We start from the raw sequence: 26,862 nt of genomic DNA on the forward strand, positions 1-26,862 counted from the left end.
TCACCCTGCTCTCCCCATACTTCCTATATTTATACACAGAGCAAACACTGAACATTCATTTACTCGCGCTCACACCCCCTGCAAGAGTTAAAAGTTATCAAAGAAACATTAATTTATTTCAACCATACTATATTTGGTTTATCATAAAAATAGTTTAATATATTTAATATAAATTTTTGCCTCAAAATGGGCAAAAATTCTCTTATTTATTTAGAAAACTGGTGAACTAAAACAGAGACAATACAATATAGTAGAAAGAGTATGAGTTTTGAAGTTGGACTTGAGTTCTAGTTTATGTAAGCAGTATAACCTTGCATAAATTATCCTGCCTCACTTTAGTTTTCTTATCTTTTCAATTGTAACACTTTCCTTATAACAAGTTTGTAAGGATTAAATAACAAAAAACAACAGATTTGATGAACTGTCTTAGCCTGAGTTTATAGAGTGAAGACCAAAAAAAAATGATTTTGTGTATATTCAAAGTGCTGAAAGAAAAAATTTTCAGCTATGAAGACTACCTAGCAAAGTTATCAATAAAAATTGAAGAATTAAGAGTTTTCCAGATGACCAAGAGTTAAAGGATTTCATCACCACTAAACTGGCCTTTTAAGAAATGTTAAAGAGACTCCTTTAAATTGAAAAGGGCCACTAATTAGTAACAAGAAAAATATGAAAGTATAAGTCTCACTGGTAAAAGTGAACATATAGTAAAAGTAGTGTTTTAATCACTTAGAATGCTAGTATGAAAGTTAAAATAAAAAAGTAGTGAAAATACCTGTAACTGTAAGTAATAATAATTACTTAAGGAAATACAAGGTAAAAAGATATAAAATATGGGGTGTTTTCACAGAACTAGAATGAATAATTCTAAAATTCGTGTGGAACCACAAAAGACTGAATAACCAGAGCATTCCTGAGAAGGACAAAGTTTGAGAGATCACACTTTCAGATTTAAAACTACATTACAAAGCAGTCGTGATCAAAACAGTATGTACTGGTGTGAAACAGACACATAGATCAGTGGAACAGAACAGAGAGCCCAGAAATAAACCCGTGTATATATGGTCAGTTAATTTACAACCAAGTAGCCAAGAATATCCAATTGGTGGTTTAGTCACTAAGTCATGTCCTACTCTTGCAACCCTGTGGACTGTAGCCTGCCAGGCTCTTCTGTCCATGGGACAGAATTCTTCTCCAGGCAAGAATACTAGAGTGGGTTGCCATTTCCTTTTCCAGGGAATCTTCCCAACCTCAGGATCACACCCAGGTCTCCCATATTGCGGGCAGATTCTTCACTATTGAGCTATCAGAGAAGCCCCAAATGAATGCATAAATACAAACAAATAAACATACGCCATACATACATGCATAAATGGCATATGTCCTGGGTCTCTAAGACCACCTCCGTGTTTGATGATTTACTGGAATGACTCATAGAATCCATCATATGGCTGACCCCATGGTGGTGGTTTAGTGGCTCATTTGTGTCTGATTGTTTCCAACTCCATGGACTGTATAGCCCCCCAGGCTCCTCTGTTATGATTTATTAGGGTAAAAGCAGGCAAGACAGAATCAACAAAAGGTGAATGGGGCAAAGTACAAAGGAAGTCACTTAGTTACAGGCATTTGTGTCTTCATCCTATAGACCGTACAGGATATGCTTAAGTCCTCCAGCAAAGGTTGTGATGACCCACGTGAAATGGTGCTTACTTTGGAATGTCATTAGGCCGACACTTCGTGCCCTGGGTTTTCACTGGGAGCTGGTTGCATAGGTACTGTCTGCCAAGCATGATGGCTCAAAATTCTAACCTTTCTAAAAGGAAAGCAGTTGTTCAGCATAAACCACATTGTTGGTACAAAGAGTTAAACACAGTGAGCCACTCTTAATAGTTCTGGGAATTATCTGAACTTCTCAAAATCTGTGTTTCAAGATACGACCCAAGGGCCAACCTTGTTGACAAGCCTTTCAAAGGATGTCGACTTCAGACCTACTGTGTTAACTCTTCTCTGCTTAGCATCTGATTAGTATAGGTGCTCAACAAGTAATTGTTTTTATTAACTTTCTGATTAAGAAGTTTTCCTTACAATTGTTACCTACTGGGCTTAAATGGAGTACTCCCCACAATCACCAAAAAGAAAAATATCACAAACTATTTATTTGTACAGCTATCTAAATATTTAAGATTCCTAGATAATAAAGCAGTTATTTCCCAGTGTGTTAAAATTAAAATGCCTATTCTTTTCCCAGTGTCCTATCCATACTTCAAATGGTTCTGTTCTTCCGGACATCATGAGTAATATGGAACACCAGGACTAAGTTATTTTAAGTTATTCATGTTGTTTGATGTCTTGTTGGTATAAGTTAGGAACCATTTATAACTTTTTAGTTGCTGGCATTTCTTCAGTGAATATTCTTCATGGAGGTCTAATACATAAAAAGAAATGCTTAGTACTCCTCTGATTGACAGCAATAGGATAGATTTTGAATCAGAGCTAAGCATCCAGCACCTCGTCTTTTTTTCATGTCCACCATGTGCTGTGCTGTGCCGTGCTTAGTCACTCAATCGTGTCCAACTCTTTACGATCCATGGACTATATAGCCCGCCAGGCTCCACTGTCGATGGGATTCTCCAGGCAAGAATATTGGAATGGGTTGCCATGCCGTCCTCCAGGAGATCTTCCAATCCCAGGGATCAAACCCAGCTCTCCTGCATTGTGGCAGATTTTTTACCATCTGAGCCACCAGAGAAGCCCAAGAGTACTGGAATGGATAGCTATCCCTTCCCCAGAGGATCTTCCTGACCTAGGAATTGAGCATGGGTCTCCTGCATTGCAGGCGGATTCCTTACCAGCTGAGCTACCAGAGAAGCCCTATACCCACCATACTTTTCTGCAGTTTTCTCCTTTGAATGCCTTTGAAAATTATTACTTTAGCTCATAAAGAACTAACTTCAAGGAGAGGTGAGTTTTGTTCATTTGTTATTGTTTTCTAATCTTATATACCTAAGATGAGCTTCATTATTTGACAGAGTATATTAATATTTCATTTCAATCTCATAATATTTAGTAACAATAGCAACACTTTTTTTTTTTTTTTTTTCTGCTGCTGTCTCTTCATTGCTTCATGCAGGCTTTCTCTAGTTGGGATGAGCAGGAGCTTTTCCTTGTAGTGGCTTCTCTTGTTGTAGAGCATGGACTCTAGGCACAGGGACTCAGTAGTTGCAGCTCATAGGCTCTAGAGCGTAGGCTTAGTAGTTGTGGCACATAGGCTTAGTTGCCCCTTGGCATGTGGAATCTTCCCAGACCAGAGATCAAACCTGTGCCCACTGCATTATGAGGCACATTCTTAACCAGGGGCCACCAGGGAAGTCCACAACACAGTTTTTGATTCTTAAATCACATTGTGCTTTGTAAAAGTCTTTTATATGAAATTTAGTTCTGAAAACAGTCCCCTGTTGAAAGTAATGGCTATCCAATTGTACCCCATATTATAGAGGAGAAACCTCAGTTAGTACTTTATCCAAGGTCAAATAGAAGCAAGTGAAGACTAGCTGACACTGTAGCCTGGTTCTTGTAATTCCCATACAAGGTACTTTCCAATCTATATTTAATGTATTAAAGATATTTGATTAGAGGTATTTGATTGAAATTTCTAAAGGAAGATATGTACAGGGAACATTTTAATCATCTGCTAATACTTTGAATCACAATCTGGAATCAAGATTGCTGGGAGAAATGTCAACAACCTCAGATATGCAGATGGTGCCACTTTAATGACAGAAAGTAAAGACGAACTAAAGAGCCTCTTGATGAAGGTGAAAGAGGAGAGTGAAAAAGCCTGGCTTAAAGTTCAACATTCAGAAAACTAAGATCTTGGCATTTGGTCCTATCACTGCATGGCAAATAGATGGGGAAAATGTTGGAAAAGTGTCAGATTTCATTTTCTTGGGCTCCAAAATCAATGTCGATGGTGACTGCAGCCAAAAAATTAAAAGACACCTGCTCCTTGGAAGAACAGCTGTGACAAACCTAGACAGTGTATTAAAAAGCAGAGACATCACTGTGCGAACAAAGATCTGTATAGTCAAAGCTATGATTTTTCCAGTAGTCATGTATGGATGTGGGGCTACCCTGGTGGCTCAGCTGGTAAAGAATCCACCTGCAATGCAGGAGACCCTGGTTCAATTCCTGGGTCAGGAAGATTGCCCTGGAGAAGTGATAGGCTACCCACTCCAGTATTCTTGGGCTTCCCTGGTGGCTCAGATGGTTAAGAATCTGCCTGCAATGTAGGAGACCTGTTTGATTCCTGGGTTGGGAAGATCCCCTGGAGGAGGGCATGACAACCCACTGCAATATTCTTGCCTGGAAAATGCCCATGGACAGAGGAGCCTGGTGGGCTACAGTCCATGGTGTTGCAAAGAGTCAGACACAACTGAGCAACTAAGAACATATTACACATACATGTATGGATGTAAGAGATGGACCATAAAGAAGGCTGAGCACCAGCAAATTGACACTTTCAAACTGGTGTTAACTCTTAAGAGTCCCTTGAACAACACAGAGATCAAACCAATCAATCCTAAAGGAAATCAACCCTGAATATTCATTGGAAGGAGTGATGCTAAAGCTGGAGCTCCAATACTTTGGCCACTGATGCAAAGAGCTGACTCACTGGAAAAGACCCTGATGTTCGGAAATTCTGAGGCAAGAAGAAAAGAGGGTGACAGGGTATGAGATGGTTGGATGGCATCACTGACTCAATGAACATAGGTTTGTGCATACTCAGGGAGATAGTGAAGGACAGAGAAGCCTGGCATGCTGCAGTTCATGGCAAAGAGTGGCATCTTTGCTCATGCTGCAGCAAAGAGACTGAACAACAACAAATACTTTGGATGTTACATAAATCTGTAATACTGTATTTAAAATTTAGTATTTATCTCTCTCTTGTCACCTTCTGTATGTAGAGTATTGAATGCATTACTTCCGGCCCTAAGAAAGCAATACTGTGCTTTAAAAGAATCTGGCCTGTTAAATGCTACTTTTGAGGCTGACATCAAAGAAATTGAACATTTGGTCGAGAGGAAAAAAGTGGTGGTTTGGGCTGATCAAACTAGTGAACCTGCAAAGCAAAATAATCTACCAGAAGTTTCTATTCTTATGACCTTCCCACAACTTGGACCAGTTCATTCTTCTCCTTGTTGTAAGTACAGCTTTTATTTCATTAAGTAAGTAAACACTATTTATAAAGATTAATCTTTGTAATATCAATCAATAGAGCAGTTAATTTTTTAGTAGTTTTGCTATTTTGTGAGAATTAATTTCAGAATCATTTCAATTAACTGGTATCTTTCAAAGGTGTAAGGGGAAGTATGCTTGACGTTCTAAATAATGCTAGCAGTGAAGTTATTTTACCTGTTTTTAATTAGATAATTTTATTTCCACTCTTCTTTAAAACTTTACGTGTATTAAAGACTGAAGATTATGATTAAGAATATTATGTTCTGTAATAAATAACAATCTTTTATGTTCTTAAGATCAACTGACAGTGTCGAATTTACTGTTTTTCTGTTGGCAGATCACTTAATATCTCTCCTTTCATAAGTGTGCATGGGGCATTTTAATTGAAAAACTAACAATTGGTTAGTTTTAAAATATTGGTTTTAAAATATTCAGATAATATAGAAGCAGAATGCCCTCTTCAGCTTTTCCCAGAACCTCAATCTTCTATGCTAGGTTAGAGATAAATGCCTATTAACAGTTTGGTTATCTTTACAGTGTGTGTATGATATTTGTATCAGATAATCTAACTTTTAAGCTTTTTGTTACATTTTAATCATTTTTAGGGTACATATATAAAGAATCTAGCATTTTTTTAATAACTGTGAGAATTGTTATACAATCATTTACTTAACCATTGTTCTATTATTGGTGAACAGTGCATGTCAGAGAACCATATACAGTAGTCCTCCCTTCTCTACTGTTTCACTTTTCACCATCTCAGTTACCTGCAGTAAACTGAAGTCCAAAAACGTTCAGTGGACATTTTCAGAAATAAATACTTCATCAGTTTTAAATTGCACACCATTCTGAGTATCATCATAAAATTTCATGTGGTCCTACTCTGTCCTGCCCAAGATATGAACCATCTCTTTATCCATCATATTCTTTCTGTTTGTCACTTAGTAGTCATCTTGGTTATCAGATCAGCTGTCACACACAGTATTGCAGTGCTTGTTTTTAAGTAACCTGTATTTTACTCAATAATCCCAAAGTGCCGAAGTGATGCTAGCAATTCAGTAAGGCCATAGAGATTCCATTAAGAGCTCCCTTTTAAGTGCAGAAATGAAAGTTTTTGGCTAATTAGGAAAGAAAAATAAATCACATGTGAGGTGCTAAAATTTGGGGGAAGAACAGGTATTCTATCCATGAAATCATGAAGAAGGAAGAAGAAATTCATATTAGTTTTGCTCTTGGACCTCAAATTGCAAAAATTACTGTCAGAATGCGTAAGTGATGTTAAGATGGAAAAGGCATTGCTGCTGCTACTGCTAAGTCGCTTCAGTCATGTCCGACTCTGTGCGACCCCATAGATGGCAGCCCACCAGGCTCCGCCATCCCTGGGATTCTCCAGGCAAGAACACTGGAGTGGGTTGCCATTTCCCTCTCCAATGCATGAAAAGGAAAAGTGAAAGTGAAGTCACTCAGTAGTGTCCAACTCTTCACAACCCCATGCAGCCTACCAGGCTCCTCCGCCCATGGGATTTTCCAGGCAAGAGTACTGGAGTGGGTTGCCATTGCCTTCTCCTGGAAAAGGCATTAACTTTGTACAATAAGATATTTTGACACAGAGTCCACATTTGCAAGCTTATATTACATTATGTTCTTAGAATTATTGCCTAATTTATAAATTACACTTTACCTTAGATAGGTAGGCAAGCATTCATGGTAAGTCGCTTTATGCATGTGTGCGTGCTAAGTCACTTCCATTGTGTCTGACTCTGTGCGACCCTATGGACTGCAGCCTGCCAGGCTTCTCTGTCCAGGGGATTCTCCAGGTAAGAAGAGGCGCACACAGACACACACACACACACACAAATAGGAAATATATGAGGCATTGCTGTCTGGTTTCTGGTATCCACTAGGAGTCTAGGAATGTTTCCTCCCGTGGGGTAAGGGGAAACTACTATATTAACATTTCTACATATGTACTAGTTTCATAGGAATTAGTTTCCTAGATCAGAGGATAAATAACTTTAAAAAATGATCTGTTAGGCTCCAAAAATTTTCTTATATAAACATTTATGAGATTTTACATTTACAAATCTTTATGTCTCATCTTCACCTTAACCCAGTGTAAGAACAGCAACACTAAACTAATGCATATTCTTTTTAAATTTGAAACTCATTTTTACTGATTTTAATTCTTTGAGGTTTGTGAAGACTTCTTTAAAGCCAGCATAGAGTTGGTATAAATGTTTCAATTATGTTTTTAAAGAATATATTAAGTCAGGTCAAATCGGCTGTGTTCTTCAAATCATGTTCTTACTGACTAATTTTTTAATTCATGTTCTGTCATATACTGAGGTGAACTATTAACAATCTCATCTATTACTGTTGGATTATTCCATTTATATCAGTCTTCTATTGCTGCCCTAAGAAATTAACACAAACATATCCATTTAAAATAACACTGGCTTATTATCTCAAAGTTCTTAAGATCAGAAGTCCAGCAGGCTCAGCTAGTTACTCTGCCTCAAGTTTCAGGGGCAAAAATCAAGATGTCAGCCAGTTGGGTCTCCTGTTTGGAGATTCTGGGGGAGAATGTGCTTCTATTGTTAGCTGAATTCAGTTCTGTGTGGCTGTAGGGCTGAGGTCTCTGTTTTCTTGTTGATTATTAGCCAGATAGATCAAATTCAGAGCAAGTCCGAACTTACTCAAGTACCTGGCATTGTACAGACACTCCGTTTTTTCAGAGGTCACCTCTGTTCTCTGACTTCCCTGGTGGCTCAGATGGTAAAGCATCTGCCTACAATGCGGGAGACCCAGGTTCAATCCCTGGGTTGGGAAGATCCTCTAGAGAAGAAAATGGCAACCCACTCGAGCACTCTTGCCTGGAAAATCCCATGGACGGAGGAGCATTGTAGGCTACAGTCCATGGGATGGCAAAGAGTCAGACATGACTGAGCGATTTCACTCTGTTCTCTAGCATGTGACTACCTTTATCACTTCATCTCCTAGCCAACAAAGGCAAGTCATTCTCATGCTTTGAATCTCTCTTAGCTTTCCTTCTGCCTATCTCTCCTGCTTACAGTTAGTGAAAGTTTTTGTTTTTAAAAGCTCCTATGATTACATTGAGCCCACCAGGTAATCTAAGATAATCTCTCTATCTTAAATTTCATAACCTCAATTAGATCGTAAAATGTATTTGTCTTAAGTTTCTTGAAGACTGTTTTGCTGGGTATAGAATTCCAATGTGATACTCTTTTCTTTAAGCACTTGTTAAAGACACTTGATAAAGAGACATTGTTTCATTATCTTCTGATTTTCATTTTTGCTTTTGAAGCCAACTTTCATTCTAAATGTTGCTCCCTTGAATATAATCTGACTTCTTTTCTGGCTTCCTAAAATGTTTTTTCTTTGTCTTTGGGTCTTAGTAGTTTTGCTATATTGTGCCTAAATGTACTTTTATTTCTACTTCTCTTACTAGGTTCACAGAACTCTGAATTTGTGTCTGTACTGTTTTTTATCAGTTTTTAAAGTTCTTAACCATTGTATCTTCAAATGTTGCTTCTGCCACTTTTGTTCTCTTTTCTGCTTCTGAGGCTCCAGTTATATTGCATGTTACTGCCTTACTGTCTTATCCATGCCTTTGCCTTCTTCTGCTTTTCTTTTTTTTTCTTTTCCTGGAAATTTCTTTTCACGTATTTTATAGTTTCTCTTTAAATTTGTGTCAAATGGGTCTTAAATCCATCAAGTTCTCCATTTCACTTATATTTCAGTTTTGGAATTTCCATTTGATTCTTTTTTATAGTTTCCATTTCTTTGCAAAAATTTTCACTGAATATAGTAGGTGAAATCTGTGTCTGAGAATTCCCAAGCCTAGAACCTTCTAGGTCTGCTTCTGTTCTCTTTCTGCTGGATTTCTTTCATGTGCTTTGCCTTGAATGCATGCTAACTTTTGTACATCACACATGTGTTTTCAGAATTGTTTATAAAATTCTTTAAGGCTTCTGATAATAATGTCTTCCTCAATGAGGATTTCCATTTGCTTATTCCAGACTCCTTGTGTGGTTAGCAGTCTAAAATTGTTTCAGTACAATTTTAGAGCCTGAGATAATTTGAAACTTCTGAACTGCCGCTTCTGCAAGGGCCTGACTACTCCTAGTTTGCCCTTTCCAGTTTAGCTGTGTCCCAGCTCAACTCAAGGAGGGTTTACAGAGAACTCTCTATAGTAGGCCTTAAATTCGTTCTTGCTTTCCGAACAAAGCTGTCAACAGTGTTGCTAAGCTTTTCTGCCACCTCCTCCAGCATCAGCAAATCACCTCAAGGGAGAAATAGCTATAAATGCAGAGATTACTCTCCTGAGCCTTCAACTTCCTCCTGATACTTGCCTATAATTCTTCACAATCTTGTTAGCTCTCCTGTGCCTTCTAGCATATGTTTTTTATATTTTGCCCAGATTTTTTACTTGCATTCCATAGACAGGTTGCTCTGAATTACCTTGGTCTCAGTTATCAGGTTTCCTATACTACATCTTTACGTTAAGATGACAGGCAAGTTGCAGATGTATGTATATTCTTTTTCTCTTAATAAAGCATTATCATCATTAGAACTGACCTAGTTGAGATCTTTAGAAAGAAAACTTAATATTTTTTTCAGATTATCTCATGCCTTTGGGGCCTTGATTCCTAATTTATAATGCATTCAAGATGCTGGAGAGGAAATGGAGTTTTAACACCATGATTAAGAAATACCACCTGCTATATGATGATCGTTATCCCTTATTTAAAAATCTATATTTCACTTACATTGCAGTTGCATAGACTATTTTTGTCAACAGTAAAACAAAACTTTTATTTGACTTAATTCTTTTTCATAGCATTCAAAAGGAAAGATTTGAGGTCATGTTACCTTTATAATTATGATTTTTTTTAATGTATTAGAAAATAGGTTTTGTTTTTATTATGTTTTGTTCTTTGTTATTTTAATATTCAAGTGATTTTATAGATTAACTATTTGCTTAGTATGTTTTTTTCATTCCATGAATTATGTATATTATATTCATTATGAAAAGAGAGTCAAAGATAAATAATAGGGAAGGGGTAAGCAAATCTAGTGGAGGTGATGGAATTCCAGTTGAGCTATTTTGAATCCTGAAAGATAATGCTGTGAAAGTGCTGCACTCAATATGCCAGCAAATTTGGAAAACTCAGCAGTGGCCACAGGACTAGAAAAGGTCAGTTTTCATTCCAATCCCAAAGAAAGGCAATGCCAAAGAATGCTCAAACTACCACACAATTGTACTCATCTCACACGCTAGTACATTAATGCTCAAAATTCTCCAAGCCAGGCTTCAGCAATACATGAACCATGAACTTCCAGATGTTCGAGCTGGTTTTAGAAAAGGCAGAGGAACCAGAGATCAAATTGCCAACATCCACTGGATCATGGAAAAAGCAAGAAAGTTCCAGAAAAACATCTATTTCTGCTTTATTGACTATGCCAAAGCCTTTGACTGTGTGGATCATGATCAACTGGAAAATTCTGAAAGAGATGGGAATACCAGACCACCTGACCTGCCTCTTGGGAAACCTATATGCAGGTCAGGAAGCAACAGTTAGAACTGGACATGGAACAACAGACTGGAAATTCCAAATTCAGATTTGGAAACTCCTTTTCCAAATAGGGAAAGGAGTACGTCAAGGCTGTATGTTGTCACCCTCCTTATTTAACTTATATGCAGAGTACATCATGAGAAACGCTGGGCTGGAAGAAGCACAAGCTGGAATCAAGACTGCTGGAAGAAATATCAATAACCTCCGATATGCAGATGACACCACCCTTATGGCAAAAAGTGAAGAGGAACTCAAAAGCCTCTTGATGAAAGTGAAAGAGGAGTGTGAAAAAGTTGGCTTAAAGCTCAACATTCAGAAAACGAAGATCATGGCATCCAGTCCCATCACTTCATGGGAAATAGATGGGGAAACAGTGGAAACAGTGTCAGACTTTATATTTTCAGGCTCCAAAATCACTGCAGATGGTGACTGCAGCCATGAAATTAAAAGAGGCTTACTCCTTGAAGAAAAGTTATGACCAACCTAGATAGCATATTGAAAAGACATTACTTTGCCAAGAAAGGTCCGTCTAGTCAAGGCTATGGTTTTTCCAGTGGTCATGTGTGGATGTGAGAGTTGGACTGTGAAGAAAGCTGAGCGCCGAAGAATTGATGCTTTTGAACTGTGGTGTTGGAGAGAAGACTCTTGAGAGTCCCTTGGACTACAAGGAGATCCAACCAGTCCATTCTAAAGGAGATCAGCCCTGGATGTTCTTTGGAAGGAATGATGCTAAAGCTGAAACTCCAGTACTTTGGCCACCTCATGCGAAGAGTTGACTCATTGGAAAAGACTCTGATGCTGGGAGGGATTGGGGGCAGGAGGAAGAGGGGACGACAGAGGAGGAGATGGCTGGATGGCATCACTGACTCGATGGACGTGAGTTTGAGTGAACTCCGGGACTTGGTGATGGACAGGGAGGCCTGGCGTGCTGCGATTCATGGGGTCCCTAAGATTGGGACACAACTGAGCGACTGAACTGAACTGAAACAAGTCCACTAATAAATGTTTATTTTTCTTATCTTAGAATATTGAAGTAGTCCATTTAAAAAAATATAAATAGTGAAATTTATGTTTACATTTCTAAAAACATGAAGCAATGGCCAAATAACATAAATTGTTTCTTCTTATAACTTTTTAAAATTTATTTTTAATTTGAGGATAATTGCTTTACAATATTGTGTTGACTTCTGCTATACAAGAGCATGAATCAGTCATAAGTATACATACGTCCCCTGTTTCTTGAGCCACCCCCAACCCCATACCACCCCTCTAGGTTGTCACAGAGCACCAGGTTGAACTCCCTGTGTTATACAGTAGCTTCCTACTAGCTATCTGTTTTACATGTGGTAATGTATGTGTTTAAATACTATTCTCTCAATTCATCCCACCCTCTCCTTCTCCTGCTGTGTCCCAAATCTGTTCTCTTTATCTGTGTCTTTATTCCTGCCCTTCAAATATGTTTATGTGTACCATTTTTCTAGATTCCATATATATTTGCTGATATGCAACCTTTGTTTTTCTTTTTCTGACTTACTTCACTCTGTATGATAGGTTGTAGGTTCATCCACCTCACTTGAATTGACTCAGATGTGTTCCTTTTTCTGGCTGAATAATATTCCATTGTATATATGTACCACAGCTTCTTTATCCATTCATCCATTGATAGACATCTAGGTTGCTTCCATGTCCTAGCTGTTGTCAATAGTGCTGCAGTGAACTTTGGGGTATATGTGTCTTTTTCATTTATGATTTTCTCAGGATATTTGCCCTGTCATGGGATTGCTGGGTCGAATAGTAGTTTTATTCCTAGTTTTTTGAGGAATCTCCATACTGTTCTCCATAGTGGCTGTATCAGTCTTCATTCCCACCAACAGTGCAAAAGGTTTTGCTTTTCTCCACACCTTCTCCAGCATTTATTGTTTGTAAATTTTGTGATGATGGGCATTCTGACTGATGTGAGCTAATACCTCATTGTAGTTTTTGTTTACATTTTTGTAATAATGAGCAGTATTGAGCATCTTTTTGTTTGCTTGTTGGCCATCTGTGTCTTTTTTGGAGAAATGTCTGTTTAGGTCTTCCTCCCAGTTTTTGATTGAGTTGTTTGTTTTTCTATAGAAGGTGCTTATATATTTTGAAGATTAATTCTTTGTCAGTTGTTTCATTTGCGGTTATTTTCTCCCATTCTAAGGATTGTCTTTTCATCTTTCCTTTGCAGAAGTTTTAAATTTAACTAGGTCCCATTTATTTATTATTGATTTTATTTCCTTTACTTTCAGAGGTGGGTCAATCAAAGAGGATATTGCTGTGATTTATGTCAAAGAGTGTTTTGCCTATGTTTTCTTCTAAAAGTTTTATAGTTTCTGCATTAACATTTAGGTCTTTAATTCATTTTGAGTTTTTTGTGTGTATGGTATTAGGAAGTGTTCTAATTCATTCTTTTATATGTAGCTGTCCAGTTTTCCCAGCACCATTTATTGAAGAGGCTTTGTTTTCTTCATTATGTATTCTTGCCTCCTTTGTCCAAGATAAGGTGCTCATAGGTGTATGGGTTTATTTCTGGGCTTTCGTCTAGTTCCATTGATCTGTATTTCTGTTTTTGTGCCAATACCATACTGTCTCGATGACTGTAGCTTTGAAGACCATACCATACTGTCTTAATAACTGTAGTCTGAACTCAGATTGATTTTTCCATCTCCATTTCTCTTTCTCAAGATTGCTTTAGCTGTTCGGGGTCTTTTTTGTGTTTCCATACAAATTTTGGAATTTTTTGTTCTAGTTCTGTGAAATGCCACTGGTAATTTGATAGAGGTCGCGTTGAATGTAGATTGCTTTGGATACAATAGTCATTTTCACAACATTTATTCTTCTAATCCAAGAACATGGTATGTCTCTCCGTCTGTTTTATGTCATCTTTAATTTCTTCCATTAGTGTCTTGGGTTTTTTGTATACAGGTCTTTTGTCTCCTTAGGTAGATTTGTTCCTAGATATTCTGTTTGTTGCAATGGTGAATGGAATTATTTCCCTAATTTCTCTATTTTTTTCATTGTTAGTATATAGGAATGCCAGGGATTTCTGTGTATTTGTATACTACAACTTTGCTAAAATCATTGATTGGCTCTAGTAGTTTTCTGGAGGCATCGTTAGGGTTTTCTATGTATAGTATGATGTCATCTGCAAACAGTGAGAGTTTACTTCTTTTTTGTTTACTTCCTTTTTGATTTGGATTCTTTTTATTTCTCTTTGCTCTCTGATTGCTGTGGCTAGAACTTCCTGAAACTATATTGAATAATAGTGGTGAGAGTGGGCTCTCCTGTCTTGTTCCTGATTTGAGAGGAAATGCTTTCAGTTTTTCATCATTGAGAATATTGTTTGCTGTGGGTTTGTTATATATGGCCTTGATTATGCTGAGGTACGTTCCTTCTATGCCCATTTTTCTATAGAGCTTTTATGGTTCTTTCTATGCCCATCTTCTGGAGAATTTTTATCATAAATGGATATTGAATTTTGTCAAAAATTTTTTCTGTATCTGTTGAGTTTCTCGTCTTTCAATGTGTTTATATGGTATATCACATTGATTTGTATATATTGAAGAATCCTTGCATACCTAGGAAAAACCCTCTTAATCATGGTGTATGAGCCTTTTAATGTGTTGTTGGATTCTGTTCACTAATATTTCGTCCAGGATTTCTGCATCTATGTTCATCATTGATATTGGCCTGTATATATGTGTGTGTGTGTGTGTGTGTGTGTGTGTGTGAGAGAGAGATCTTTCTGGTTTTGGTTTCAGGATGATGGTGGCCCCATAGAATGAGTTTGGGAGTGTTCCTCTCACTGTAATTTTTTGGTATAGTTTGAGAATTATGTGTTTTAGTTCTTTTCTAAATATTTGATAGAATTGATCTATCCTGGAAAATGTTCCTGTGCATTTGACAAAAAAGGTGTATTTTGCTGTTTTGGAGTGAATGTTTTAAAGATATCAATTAGGTCCATCTGGTATAGTGTGATTTAAGCCTGTGTTTCTTTATTAATTTTCCTGTGTGGATGATCTGTCCATTGGTGTAAGTGGAGTGTTAAAGTCCCTTACTATTACCATGTTGCTGTCAATTTCCCCTTTTATGGTTGTTTGCATTTGCTTTATGTATTGAGGTGCACCTATGTTAGGTGCATAAGTATTTATAATTATTATATCTTCTTCTTGGATTGATCCTTTGATCATTATGTAGTATCCTTCCTTATTTCTTGTACCAGTTTTTATTTTAAAGTCTATTTTATCTGATGTAAGTATTGCTATCCCTGCTTTCTTTTGACTCCTGTTTGCATGGAGTATGTTTTTCCATCCCCTGACTTTTAGTCGTATGTGCCCTTAGGTCTGAAGTGAGTCTCTTTTAGGCAGCATATGCCTAAGTCTTGTTTCTGTATCCATTCAGCCAGTCTTTGTCTTTTGGTTGGGGCATTTAATCCATTTACACTTAAAGTAGTTATAAATATGTATGTTCCTATCCATTTTCTTAATTGTTTAGGATTTATTTTTGTGAGTCTTTTTCTTCTCCTGTGTTTCTTCCTAGAGAAGTTCCTTTATCATTTGTTATAAAGCTGACTTGGTGGTGTCAGATTCTCTTAGCTTTTGTCTGTAAAGCTTTTGATTTCACCATCAAATATGAATGAAATCCTTGCTGGGTAGAGTAATCTTGGTTGTAGTTTTTTCTCTTTCACCACTTTAAATATATCCTGCCACTCCGAGCATGAGAGTTTCTGCTGAAAAATCAACTGTTAGCCTTATGGGCATTCATTTGTATGTTGTTTTATGCTTTTCCCTTGCTGCTTTTAATACTTTTTATTTGTGTTTAATTTTTGTTAACTTGATTAATATATATCTTGGTGTATGTCTCTCTGAGTTTATCCTGTAAGAGACTCTCTGGGCTTCCTGTACTTGGGTGGCTGTTTGGGTGTTCCCATGTTAGGGAAGTTTTTGACTATAATCTCAAATATTTTCTCATACCCTTTCTTTTCTTCTTCTGGGACTCCTATAATTCAAATGTTAGTGTGTTTAATATTGTCCCAGAGGTTTCTGAGACTGTCCTCAATACTTTTAATTCTTTTTTCTTTATTCTGCTCCTCAGCATTTATTTATATCATTCTATCTTCCAGCTCACTTATCTGTTCTTCTGCTTCAGTTATTCTCTTATTGATTCTTTCTACAGTATTCTTAATTTCAGTAATTGTGCTGTTCATCACTATTTGTTTATTCTTTGTTTCTTCTAGGTCTTTGTTAAATGTTTCTTGTATTTTCTCCATTCTATTTTCTATATTTTGAAACTTCTTTACTATCATTACTCTAAATTCTTTTTCAGATAGGTTGCCAGTTTCCTCTTTACTTATTTTGGTCTTATAGCTTTTTACATTGCTCCTTCATCTGTAACATATTTTTGTGTTATCTCATTTTTTTTTTTTTTTAAATGAGTGAGACTATGTTCCTGTCTTACTAGTTGTTTGGCCTGAGGTTTCCAGCAGTGGAGTTTACAGGCAGTTGGGTAGGACCATCTTAATGCTGAGATGTGGACCTCTGGATTATCTAACTCTGATTAATATTCCTGGGGGCTGATGGTCTCTGCTACTCCAGCAGTTCAGACTCAGCATTTCCACCATGGGCTCAGGCCTGATTTCTGGTCCCAGAGATCAGGCCAGAGGATCTGATCCTCAAGGATCCCCCAAGACATGGGGTGCAGGGGAAAAAAAAAAGAAGAAAGAAAAGGGGAAAAAACAACAACAAAAAAGCAGAACAATAACAAAGAATGAAAACTCTAATAAATATAGAATAATAGCAGATACATTAGAAAAATATAACAATATGTTTGAAATGACCCCTGGAAGATAAAATCAGACTCCCAATAGGAAAGAGAGAGAAGCGGGGGCGGGGATATATATATATATATATATATATATATATATATATATATATATATATATATATATATAAAAACATAAGAGGGAGCAGATTAATTTTTAATAGCTTTTTTATTTCAGTATCCAAACAAAACCCATTTCATTGGTTGATGTATCTGTAAATCCTTTTAAATCTGTGGTTCTCCCTCCCTCTTTGTCCTTGCTAATTACTTATTGATTCATTGCCAGTTTAATAGTCATAAATATCATCTTTCCAATTTTCCTTTACTAGTATACTTGAGTAATTTTTTCACCTATTTAAGGATAGGTTTTCTGTGAATGACTTAGCCATCATTTGATCAGTTATGTTTTTTTTCATAGTCTGTATAGCAAAAATTGTTACTTATTTATAAGAGCTTAAGATACAGATATTCATTCATTCAGTAATATTTATTGAACTTCTCCTGTGTTCTTATTTGATAGTAAGGATACATTAGAGTACACAGGCAGGTCATATAGAGCCTTGTAGGTCGTTTTACCGGAGAAGGCAATGGCACCCCACTCCAGTACTCTTGCCTGGAAATTACCATGGATGGAGGAGCCTGGTAGGCTGCAGTCCATGGGGTCGCTAAGAGTCAGACACGGCTGAGCGACTTCACTTTCACTTTTCACTTTCATGCATTGGAGAAGGAAATGGCAACCCACTCCAGTGTTCTTGCCTGGAGAATCCCAGGGACGGGGGATTAGACTGCAGCCTATAGGGTCGCACAGAGTCGGACACGACTGAAGCGACTTAGCAGCAGCAGCAGCAGCAGGTCGTTTTACAGACATAGGCTTTTACTCTGAATGAAACAGGGAACCATAACATGATCTAAGCAGAAAAGTAGCATATCTTAGTCATGATTTTAAAAGATCCCTCTGGTTTCTGTGTTGAGAATAGATTGTCATATGGCAAGGGTTGAAACTCTTTAAGACACCACTGCAATAACCCACGTAAAAGAACATGGTAGCTCGACCATGTTGGTAGCAGTGGAGTTGGTCAGAAGTGGTCAGATTCTACTATATTTTGAAGGTAGAGTCAGCAGGACATTGTAACAAATTGTATTTGAGGTGTGAGAGAAAAAAAGGTCAAGGATGATTAAGATTTCTGAACTCAGCAGCTGAAAGAATTGAGTCACCTTAAAAGAGATGGTGGAGCAGGCTTACAGGGTGGAGGTGTTAGAAGATTAGGAGTTCAGTTTGCATCATTTTAAACTTGTATAAGATATATCCAAGTGGAGACATCATGTAAGTAGTTGGATCCAAGGATCTGGAGTTTATGAGAGAAGCCTAAACTCAAAGATAAATTTGAGAATTAGTAACACTTAGGTGATTTTTAAGGCTGTAGGACTAGGTGAGATCATCAAAGGTTATTAACTCTTTCCTGTAAGATACATGTTGCAAAATTCTTCAGGTTTATCATTTACTGTTAACTTTTTTTGAGGTATCCTTTTTAATACTGAAATTTTAACGTTTTATGTAATAAAATAGTTCATTTGTTTTGTTTTGTTTTTTCTCCCTGCTTTTGGAATTATTCCTCAAAAGGGCTTTTCACCCATAATCTTTTTAAATTTTCACTTCATTTATTCCAAATTTGTTTTGATGTAAGATAACCACTCGAACTTAATTATTTTCCAAGGATTTAGTCATTCTTGTTTAATATATTCACAATCTCGGAGAAGGCAATGGCACCCCACTCCAGTACTCTTGCCTGGAGAATCCCATGGGCAGAGGAGCCTGGTAGGCTGCAGTCCATGGGGTCGCTAAGAGTCGGACACAACTGAGCGGCTTCACTTTCACTTTTCACTTTCTTGCATTGGAAAAGGAAATGGCAAGCCACTCCAGTGTTCTTGCCTGGAGAATCCCAGGGACAGGGGAGCCTGGTGGGCTGCCATCTATGGGGTCACACAGAGTCAGACACGACTGAAGTGACTTAGCAGTAGCAGTATCTTTATGGCACCTTTAATTTACATACAGTAAGTAGTCATGGATAATTCTGTTTATTGGATTTCTTATTTTTTTACTTATTTGTCTATCCTAGAGCTAATAACTGTTATTTTAATAACTGATAGTTTGTAATTTTTTTTTTACATATAGCAGTGCTGCTGCTGCTGCTAAGTCGCTTCAGTCGTGTCCAACTCTGTGCGACCCCATAGACAGGCAGCCCATCAGGCTCCCCCATCCCTGGGATTCTCCAGGCAAGAACACTGGAGTGGGTTGCCATTTCCTTCTCCAATGCATGAGAGTGAAAAGTGAAAGGGAAGCGGCTCAGTTGTGTCCGACTCTTCACGACCCCGTGGACTGCAGCCTACCAGGCTCCTCTGCCCATGGGATTTTCCAGGCAAGAGTACTGGAGTGGGGTGCCATTGCCTTCTCCAATAGCAGTGCTAATCCTCCTTTATTATTCTTTGTTTTTAAACTGTTCTTACCTGTCCCTGAGAAATAATATTTTTCTAATTCCAAGGAAGTAAAATTCTTTTAAAAATAGGTAAATCAGTTGTGTCTTCACATTTTCCTACTGTCAAACCTTCTCTGTCTAGAATAGTCTTTCCATATTCATACCGTCTTGTATGTTCCTCAGCAAAGGTTTAGAATTTTCTTCATATGTGTCTTATACATTTGCTATTAAAGACATCCATAGGTTTTATATTTTTGTTATATGGACTGTTTTTCTTATAAGCCTATATAGTACTCCTTATTCAAGAAGAAACGAACTTTTTGAATTTTGTTAATTTTAATACTTTACCAGGGTTAGTACTTAATTTTGGGATTGATGTTTATTTGACTTAAATCTTTGACTCCAAATTACATGTCTGTTGACTTGGAATGAAGCATACACCTATTTTGGGGTCTGGAAAACAGAAAATGCACTCACTGAGTGCCATGCAGTGTGGAGATGCCGGCTGCAGAGTTTATTTATGGAACTGATAAAATTTCTGACATTAAATGAAAAGTCAAGATTTCCTCATTATCCATCTGGAAACTCACATTTAGTAATATTTCTGTCTCTAACCTTTCTTTTTCTTAAATTTTGCACCCCATGTCAGTGGTTTTATCTTAGAGTACACAAAAGATACTAGTAGAACCAGTTTCTTGTACAGATATTCTGGGGTTACATAGGGTTCTTATGTAAGTTTATTTCCCCTATAATTAGTTGAATACAAAAATAATTTTTTTTTATAAAAGATCTCTATCTATACTAATTCCTCATATAAAAATATGAAGCATCAAAACATTTATAAGCTAAATCTTTCCTATATTTTCACATTTGGCCACAGAATTTAATCAATACCAATAGACAATGGAAGTTATTTTTGAAGTCTAAATATATTTCATTTGGCCCTTAGTCTCCTTGTCCACAAAGTAGTGTTCAGTTACTCATCATAACTGCAAATACTGCTGTAAATTAAAAGATTCTCTGTATTGTCTTTTTCTTTTTCCCATCTTAAAAAAGTATGAACACTAGGAATATGAGACTGAAAGGAAAACATAGTTTCTGCTATTTCCCATGGAGACAAGTTTCAAAAGATTGTGGTTGATTTATTGCTCATAGTGCTAGATTAATTTAAAGGACTATGACAGTTCTTAAGATGTATTCTCTCTTTGTGATATTTGTAAATAACTGACATTATCTGTGTAGGCATTTATACTACAATAACCACAATAGTGTCTTATGAATTCATTATAAAATGGTTATTAGTTTGGTTAATTCATTAGTACTTTAAGGTTATAGATCTTTTAAATAGTTGTAATTCATTCACTTGTACATTTGCAACTATGAATTCCATGAGTCACAAGGCTGTTAAAAAGAATCCAGATTTATGATTAGAACAGTAATTGTATCAATCACTTGTAGCCCAGAAATGTTTATTGAAATGCATATATTAATACTTGATTTCACTTTAGAACTTTGTCAACTAATTTTAATTTAGCATCGTTTCCCAAAATACTTGCTCACATACATATTAACATGAGTGCTAGCAAAAGAAAAAATCCTTGCCATCATTTTGTACCAAACCTCAATTAGATCTAATCCCATTCATCAGTGTCTCCCTGTCATGAACCCTACTTTGCAGCCTATGACTCATGTTAGCTAAACACTGCATTCTGCTTTTTACACTAACGTACAGCTCTGTAAATCTTTTCACATTTGCAGTCTTAAGCTTTTGATAAATTAGTTCCTTTGGGTAAAATCATTCAGGACACATGATATGACACATCAAAAGATGACCCCAGAAGGTCTGCCCATTTTTTAAGAGTGGGATTTTTAACTTATTAGTGATAAATTATCTAGTCTCTTTGTTTAGAGAAACCATCTGTAGAATATTTCAAAAAGCTGAAAAATAAATATAGACCCCTCCAACCTAAGAAACCACATGAAATTGCCAGTTAGTACTTGTGTTTTAGAGATTTATTTAAACAGAGAGAGAGAATAAAATGATGTTTAATTCAATTTATTTTAAAAACATTTTGAGAAAATGTGATGTAAGAAATAATTATAGTGATATCTAGACTAGTTGCTATTTCTTATCTATCCCCCTTTACAATCTAATCTTCACACTAAAATGATCTTCTTCACAAAGTACAGACCCCTTAATTAGAAGAACCTTTAAAAGCTTACCCAGTCCCATGTCAGACTAAGGACTCACTTTCCTGTGGCACTTGGTGCCCAGCCTTCTCTTAAGCATGCTTTCATTTTCTCGCCTCTACAGTTTGCAGGCTTTTCCATCAATCTGGAGTCCTACTTGTCCATTCCACATCCTAGTTAATTAAAATCCTTATCCTCATTGAGAGTCTGATTCAGACACTGCCTTCTTTTTCAAAGCTTCCTATTAATGAGTCCTGTCCCCTTTGCCTACACACACTGTTACATTCCCATTATATTTTTATTACATTACTAGTATGCACCTATTATTTCTAAACAGTTTGCTTACTGCTGTTTCTTGATTCATCTACATTGAGGTATTATCACTCTAAGAGATAAAAAACCACCACTTTATTTTTAATTCCCTGATCTACGAAAGCACTAGGATATTATATAAGGTATGAAGAGATGGAGCCAAAGCAAAAACTGTGCCCAATTGTATATGTGACTGGTGATGGAAGTAAAATCCAATGCTGTAAAGAGCAATATTGCATAGGAACCTGGAATGTTAGGTCCATGAATCAAGGCAAATGGGAAGTGGTCAAACAGGATATGGCAAGAGTGAACATCGACATTTTAGAAGTTAGTGAACTAAAAGGGACTGGAATGGGTGAATTTAACTCAGATTACCATTATATCTACTACTGTGGGCAAGAATCCCTTAGAAGAAATGGAGTAGCCATCATAGTCAACAAAAGAGTCCAAAATGCAGTACTTGGATGCAATCTCAAAAATGACAGTGTGATCTCTGTTCATTTCCAAGGCAAACCATTCAGTATCACAGTATTCCCAGTCTATGCCCCAACCAGTAATGCTGAAGAAGCTGAAGCTGAACGGTTCTCTGAAGATCTATAAGACCTTCTAGAACTAACACCCAAAAAAGATGTCTTTTTCATTATAGGGGAATGGAATGCAAAAGTAGCAAGTCAAGAGATACCTAGAATAACAGGCAAACTTGGCCTTGGAGTACAAACTGAAGCAGGGCAAAGGCTAATAGAGTTTTGCCAAGAGAATGCACGGGTCATAGCAAACACCCTCTTCCAACAACACAAGAGAAGACTCTATGCATGAACATCACCAGATGGTCAATACTGAAATCAGATTGATTATTTTCTTTGCAGCCAAAGATGGAGAATCTCTATACAGTCAGCAAAAATAAGACCAGGAGCTGACTGTGACTCAGATCATGAACTCCTTATTGCCAAATTCAGACTTAATTTGAAGAAAGTGGAGAAAACCACTAGACCATTCAGGTCTGACCTAAATCAAATAGATTATATAGTGGAAGTGACAAATAGATTCAAGGGATGAGATCTGATAGAGTGCCTGAAACACTATGGACAGAGGTTTGTGACATTGTACAGGAGTCAACGATCAAGAGTATCTCCAAGAAAAATAAATGCAAAAAGGCAAAATGGTTGTCTGAGGAGCCCTTACAAATAGCTGTGAAAAGAAGAGAAGTGAAAAGGAAAGGAGAAAACGAAAGATATACCCATTTGAATGCAGAGTTCCAAAGAATAGCAAGGAGAGATTAAAAAAAAAAAAGCATTCCTCAGTGATCAATGTAAAGAAATAGAGGAAAACAACAGAATGGGAAAGACTAGAGATCTCTTCAAGAATATTAGAGACACCAAGGGAACATTTCATGCAAAGATGAGCACAGTAAAAGACAGAATGGTATGGACCTAACAGAAGTAGAAGATACTAAGAAGAGGTGCCAAGAATACACAGAAGAACTATATAAAAAAGATCTTCATGACCCATATAACCACAATGGTGTGATCACTCACCTAGAGCCAAACATCCTGGAATGCAAACTCAAGTGGGCCTTAGGAAACACCACTACAAACAAAGCTAGTGGAGGTGATGCAATTCCAGTTGAACTAATTCAAATCCTGAAAGATGATGCTGTGAAAGTACTGCACTCAAAATGAATCCGCCACAGGTATACATGTGTTCCCCATCCTGAACCCTCCTCCCTCCTCCCTCCCCATACCATCCCTCTGGGTCGTCCCAGTGCACTAGCCCCAAGCATCCAGTATCGTGCATCGAACCTGGACTGGCAACTCGTTTCATACATGATATTTTACAGGTTTCAATGCCATTCTCCCAAATCTTCCCACCCTCTCCCTCTCCCACAGAGTCCATAAGACTGTTCTATACATCATTGTCTCTTTTGCTGTCTCGTACACAGGGTTATTGTTACCATCTTTCTAAATTCCATATATATGCGTTAGTATACTGTATTGATGTTTTTCTTTCTGGCTTACTTCACTCTGTATAATAGGCTCCAGTTTCATCCACCTCATTAGAACTGATTCAAATGTATTCTTTTTAATGGCTGAGTAATACTCCATTGTGTATATGTACCATAGCTTTCTTATCCATTCATCTGCTGATGGACATCTAGGTTGCTTCCATGTCCTGGCTATTATAAACAGTGCTGCGATGAACATTGGGGTACACGTGTCTCTTTCCCTTCTGGTTTCCTCCGTGTGTATGCCCAGCAGTGGGATTGCTGGATCATAAGGCAGTTCTATTTCCAGTTTTTTAAGGAATCTCCACACTGTTCTCCATAGTGGCTGTACTAGTTTGCATTCCCACAATTACGTAAAGTTTAAAAATAAAATAAAATTAAAAAATAAATAAATAACTAAATAAACCTGGAAACATTCCCACTTTTTGTAAAAAAAAAAAAAATGAGACTAACTGTATTTATGATTGCATTACAGTTTGAGGACGTGGCTTTTTTTTCTTTTCAAGAGAGTAAAGCAAATTCAATGTAGATTTCAGGTAAGATTGTTTGAATAAAAGGATAATTTGTTTCCCAAAAAAATAAATAAATAAGAAAGTACTGCACTCAGTATGCCAGCAAATTTGGAAAACTCAGCAGTGGCCACAGGACCAGAAAAGGTCAGTTTTCTTTCCAATCCCAAAGAAAGGCAATGCCAAAGAATATTCAAACTACCACACAGTTGCATTCATCTCACACACTAGCAAAGTACTGCTCAAAATTCTCCAAGCCAGGCTTCAACGGAACGTGAACCATGAACTTTCAGATGTTCAAGCTAATTTAGAAAAGGCAGCGGAACCAGAGATCAAATTGCCAACATCCATCGTATCATCAAAAAAGCAAGAGAGTTCCAGAAAAATGTCTACTTCTGCTTTATTGACTATGCCAAAGCCTTTGACTGTGTGGATCACAACAAACTGTGGAAAATTCTTAAAGAAATGGGAATACCAGACCACCTTACCTGTCTGTGTGTGTGTGTGTGTGTGTGTGTGTGTGTTAGTTGCTCAGTCGTGTCTGACTCTTTGCAGCCCCATAGACCATAACTCACCAGGCTCCTCCATCCATGGAATTTTCCAGGCAAGAACACCGGAGTGGGTTGCCATCTCCTCCAAAGGAACTATAGAAAGAAAGTGAAGTCGCTCAGTCATGTCTGACTCTTTGCGACCCCATGGACTGTAGCCTACCAGGCTCCTCCATCCATGGAATTTTACAGGCAAGAATACCGGAGTAGATTGCCATTTCCTTCTCCAGACCACCTTACCTGCCTCCTGAGAAATCTGTAAGCAGGTCAAGAAGCAACAGGTAGAACTGGACATGGAACAAGAGACTGGTTCCAAATTGGGAAAGGAGTATGTCAAGGCTATATATTGTCACTCTGCTTATTTAACTTATATTCAGAGTACATCTTGTGAAATGCCAGGCTGGATGAAGCTCAAGCTGGAATCAAGACTCCCGGGAGAAATATCAGTAATCTCCGATACGCAGATTACACCACCCTTATAGCAGAAAGCGAAGAAGAACTAAAGAGCCTCTTGATGAAAGTGAAAGAAGAGAGTGAAAAAGTTGGCTTAAAACTCAACATTCAGAAAACTAAGATCATGACATCTGGTCCCATCACTTCATGCAAATAGATGGGGAAACAATGCAAACAGTGACAGACTTTATTTTTTGAGGCTCCAAAATCACTGCAGATGGTGACTGCAGCCATGAAATTAAAAGATGCTTGCTCCTTGGAAGAAAAATTATGACCGACCTAGACAGCATATTAAAAAGCAGAGACATTACTTTGCCAACAAAGGTCTGGCTAGTCAAAGCTATGGTTTTTCCAGTAGTCATGTATGGATGTGAGAGTTGGACTATAAAGAAAGCTGAGTGCCGAAGAATTAATGTTTATGAACTGTGGTGTTGGAGAAGACTCTTGAGAGTCCCTTGAACTGCAAGGTGATCAAACCAGTCAATCCTAAAGGAAATCAGTCCTGAATATTCATTTGAAGGACTGATGCTGAAACTGAAGCTCCAATTTTTTGGCCACATAATGCAAAGAACTAACTCGTTGGAAAAGACCCTGATCCTGGGAAAGATTGAAGGCTGTAGAATAAGGGACAGCAGAGCATGAGATGGTTGGATGGTATCACCGACTCGATGGACATGTGTTTGAGCAAGCTCCTTTGCCTGGTGATGGACAGGGAAGCCTGGCATGCTGCAGTCCATGGGTTCACAAAGAACCAGACACGACTGAGTGAACTGAACTGAAATGAACTGGCTTGTCAGTTAGTGGGAGCATATAAGAAGTGGCATATACTAATAAATGTAGTATTTAATCCTAAGGCCTAATTAAGGAAATTTGTTTAAAATAATAAGTAAAAAATATACTAAAAATTCTTTTAAAAATAAAAATGTACTGATATTTCTTAAAACTGTTTTTAGAAAGACGACATGAAACAACTCTGTTTTCTCTTGCTTTCTACTGGAAACATTTTAGAGCCCTAAGCCAAATCTATGGGATAGCCTTCTTGGAGAAATGAAATATTTGAAAGATTGAAGTAATGAAGCAAACTAGATTGTGCTCACAGGTAGACTTAAATAGCTTAAAGAACAATACAGCCAATTAATGCATTTTTAGATGTTTCTCTTGTGCATGTGTGCTGAGTTGCTTCAGTCATGTCCAACTCTTTGTGACTGCTTGGACTGTAGCCTGCCAGGCTCTGCTGTCCATGGGATTCTCCAGGCAAGAACACTGGATTAGGTTGCCATTTCCTTCTCCAGGGGATTTTCCTGACCTAGGGATCAAACCCAAGTTCTTATGTCTCCTGCATTGGCAGGTCGGTTCTTTACCACTAGCACCACCTGGGAAGCTATGTTTCTCTTAAAGTATAAGCAGTTTCTCAAATGTCTTTTTGTTATACTTCTTTCTGAAACTCAGTTGTATTTCACTGACAAAGTCGAAATATCTAAATTTACTGCTTTGATTGCACTGTCATCAGTTCGTCATATTCCTTAAAATTTCAAAAGTTTGGGGGAATGATAGCAAAGGACAGATTAATATCTAAATTGTTTTTAGTTCTTCATTAACCACTTAACCAGTTATCAAGTATTTAGTCATAATTTCTTCTAACCACTTGGCAAATATAGTGGGAAGGCAGATTCATTCTAACTTCATAACTGT

General features: G+C 37.3%; 1 protein-coding gene across 1 annotated transcript in view; it reads left to right on the top strand.

Moving 5' to 3' along the window:
• The window catches only part of KIF18A (kinesin family member 18A), an 85,702-nt gene that overhangs the window by 39,934 nt on the left and 18,906 nt on the right, over nt 1–26,862 (top strand). Inside the window, exon 13 of the mRNA XM_027562785.1 lies at nt 4,965–5,200. Coding sequence (XP_027418586.1) covers nt 4,965–5,200 — 236 coding nt within the window. The remainder of the gene's footprint in view (nt 1–4,964; nt 5,201–26,862) is intronic.

This window comes from Bos indicus x Bos taurus, chromosome 15 (assembly GCF_003369695.1).
Source record: "Bos indicus x Bos taurus breed Angus x Brahman F1 hybrid chromosome 15, Bos_hybrid_MaternalHap_v2.0, whole genome shotgun sequence".
NCBI lineage: Eukaryota > Metazoa > Chordata > Mammalia > Artiodactyla > Bovidae > Bos > Bos indicus x Bos taurus.